At 59.0% G+C, this 2,500-nt stretch overlaps 1 protein-coding gene across 1 annotated transcript in view; it reads right to left on the bottom strand.

Annotated features, from left to right (window-relative positions):
* The window catches only part of ENH_00016330 (hypothetical protein, conserved), a gene marked incomplete at both ends in the record, with an annotated part of 5,207 nt that extends 3,201 nt beyond the window's left edge, over nt 1–2,006 (bottom strand). Inside the window, one exon of the mRNA XM_013584399.1 lies at nt 1–2,006. This exon is cut by the window's left edge and continues 2,783 nt beyond it. Within this exon, the coding sequence (XP_013439853.1) occupies nt 1–2,006 (2,006 nt within the window).
* Between the last annotated feature and the right edge of the window lie 494 nt (nt 2,007–2,500).

Genomic DNA, 2,500 nt, shown 5'->3' with positions numbered 1-2,500 from the left:
GGGGGTGTTGCGCTTCCCGCTTTGCTGCAGTCGCTGCTGGAGCATTCCGCTGCTTGCTTCAGTCTCGCTGCTGCTGCAGCGCCAGCAGCAGCTGCTGCTTCTGCTGGTGCTGCTGCTGCCAGGCTAGGGGCCCCCGCATGGGCCCACGGGGCCTCTCCTGGCTGCTTTGCTGCAGCATAACTGCTTCCCGCTGCAGTGTGTGGGGAGCGCTCTGCTGCTGCTACTGCTGCTGAGGCTGGGCTTTGAGCAGCAGCTCTTGCTGCAGCTGCTTGAGATACAGCAGCAGTTCTAGCTGCTTCAGTCAGCTCTGCTGCACAAGCAGCTGCCCCGCCCACACAGATGTACTGCTCGTCTCCAGCTGCTGCTGCTGCTGCTGCTGAGGCTGGGCTGTACGCAGCAGCTCTTGCTGCTGCTGCTTGAGATGCAGCAGCAGCAACAGCTGCTTCAGATGGTTCTGCAGCAGACGCAGCTGCTCCGCCAACGCAGATGTACTGTTCGTCTTCTGCTGCTGCTGCTGCTGCCACAAGCGGCAACGCAGCCATGCAGCGCACTCGTGCTGCAGCAGGCAAAGCACTGCGTGCTGCAGCAGGGCCCCACGCCTTCAGCAGCTGCTGCTGCGACGCGTCGGGGCCAGCTGCTGCTGCTGCTGCTGCTGCTGCGATTGCTTGGGACGTGCCTTCCACGGATATCTGCGGATCAGCAGCAGCAGCAGCAGCAGCAGCTGGAGTTGCCTTGCGGCGTCGAGGCAGCAGCAGCTTCCAAAATGAAGAGACTTCTGCGATGGCAGAGGGTAATTCTGGGCCCGTTTCAGCTGCTGCTGCTGCTGCTGCTGTGTCTGGCGCTGCATTTGCTGCTGCAGCGGAAGACTTGGCTACACCAGGCGGACCGTTCTCAGCTGCTGCTGCAGCTGCTGCTGCAGCTGCTGCTTCGCTAGAGGCACTCCGCAGCAGCGAAGATCCGCATGCCTTAGCAATACTCCACAAACTCAATTTGCCAGCAGCTTGCTGGTTGTCTCGCTGCTGCTGCTGCTGCTGCTGCTGCTGCTGCTGCTGAGGCGGTGCAGCGTGTGAGGCCTCCCGTGTCCGCTCCGGAGTCTTCGCATTAGCTGCTCCAGAAGCAGCAGCTGCTGCAGGAGCTGTCTCAGCAGCAGCAGTTGTTCCTGCAGCACAATCCTCCGCTGCTGCTGTTGCTGCTGCTGCTGCTCTATCTGTATTTGCTGCTGCTTCTGTTGCTTTCGCTGCTGCTGGTGTCGTCCTGCTGCGAACCAGGGGCAACCCCCCCACCACTGTCGCAGCAATTTCTTCTGCTGCAGCAGCACCAGCTGGTGCAGCTGGTGCAGCTGCTGCTGGTGCAGCTGCTGTTGCAGCTGCTGCTGCAGAGCCTACTGCGGATCTGCTCGAGTTAGGTGCTGCTGCTGCTGCTGCCTTCGCTTCTGCCGCTGCTGCGGTGGCTTTCGGTGTTGCTGCCATGCCGTTAGCCGCCCGCGCAGCAACTCTTGCTGCTGCTGCTGCTGCTGCTGCAGCTGCTGCAGCTGCTGCACGTACCCCTTCCACAGACAACGAAGCTGCTGCGTCACTCATGGCTGAGGCTGTCTGCCCCGCTGATGGCACGCGTGGTGGGCATTCAGCTGCTGCACTTGCTGCAGCAGCAGCAGCTGCTGCTGCTGCTGCATCAATTTGCCGTCCATGCCTTGAAGACGCGCTAGGAGCTTCCGTTGCTGCTCTCGCTGCTTCCCCTGGTGCTGCTGCCGGTGCTGCTGCTGCTGTTGCTGGTGCTGCTGCTGCTTCTGCTGTAATGTACGTTTTGGTGGATCTCGAGGTAGCAGGCTTTGTGCGGTGGACTGCTTTTGCAAGTATGTTCTGGGAGGGGTTTGGAGTTTCCCGTTTTAACAGAGAGTCTGTTGAACTGAACAAGCAGTCGCAACAATTTTTCTCAGTTTTTGAGTTTGCCATGCTGGCTGGGTGGCTTGTGCGCATTGTTGAATGCGGCGCGTACAAGGCGGACATTGACCAACTTGAGAAGAAAGCTGTCGAGGATGATTTTGAAGTTGGCGGCTGTTTGCTGCTGAGGGTCTATGACCACGTCACGTCCTTCAGGAGCTGGTCGTTTTGGTGGATCTCGAGGCAGCAGGCTTTGCGGGGTGGACTGCCTTTCTGTTTGGTTGGTCTCGCGTCTGTGGAAACATTTGGGAGAATTAGGGCAGTGCAGAAACACCAGCAGCAGTCCGTGACGCGAAGGTGATACACGAGATGCACTAGATGCAGGTGGACGTCGACGTTCTTCTGTAGCTTTAGAACAAGCACGCAGAAGTAGGCTTGGCGGCGAATTCCCACCATTAGAGCGTACGTTGGCTCACCGCCTCGATGATTTTCGCGCTGTACTGCGTTGTGTGGAGCGCAAGTCCTTCTGGGTAATTTGTATGAATTGTTTAGCAGTCTCGCTGCACCGACACGCTGGCGCGAACTAGATGTTTGTGGAACACCTGGCGCTTTAAGCAGCT

Source organism: Eimeria necatrix, genomic scaffold (genome assembly GCF_000499385.1).
Source record: "Eimeria necatrix Houghton genomic scaffold, Enh_scaff1520, whole genome shotgun sequence".
Lineage (NCBI taxonomy): Eukaryota > Apicomplexa > Conoidasida > Eucoccidiorida > Eimeriidae > Eimeria > Eimeria necatrix.
Note: the sequence above shows the minus strand (reverse complement) of the source record. Positions and strands in the feature narration are given on the sequence as shown.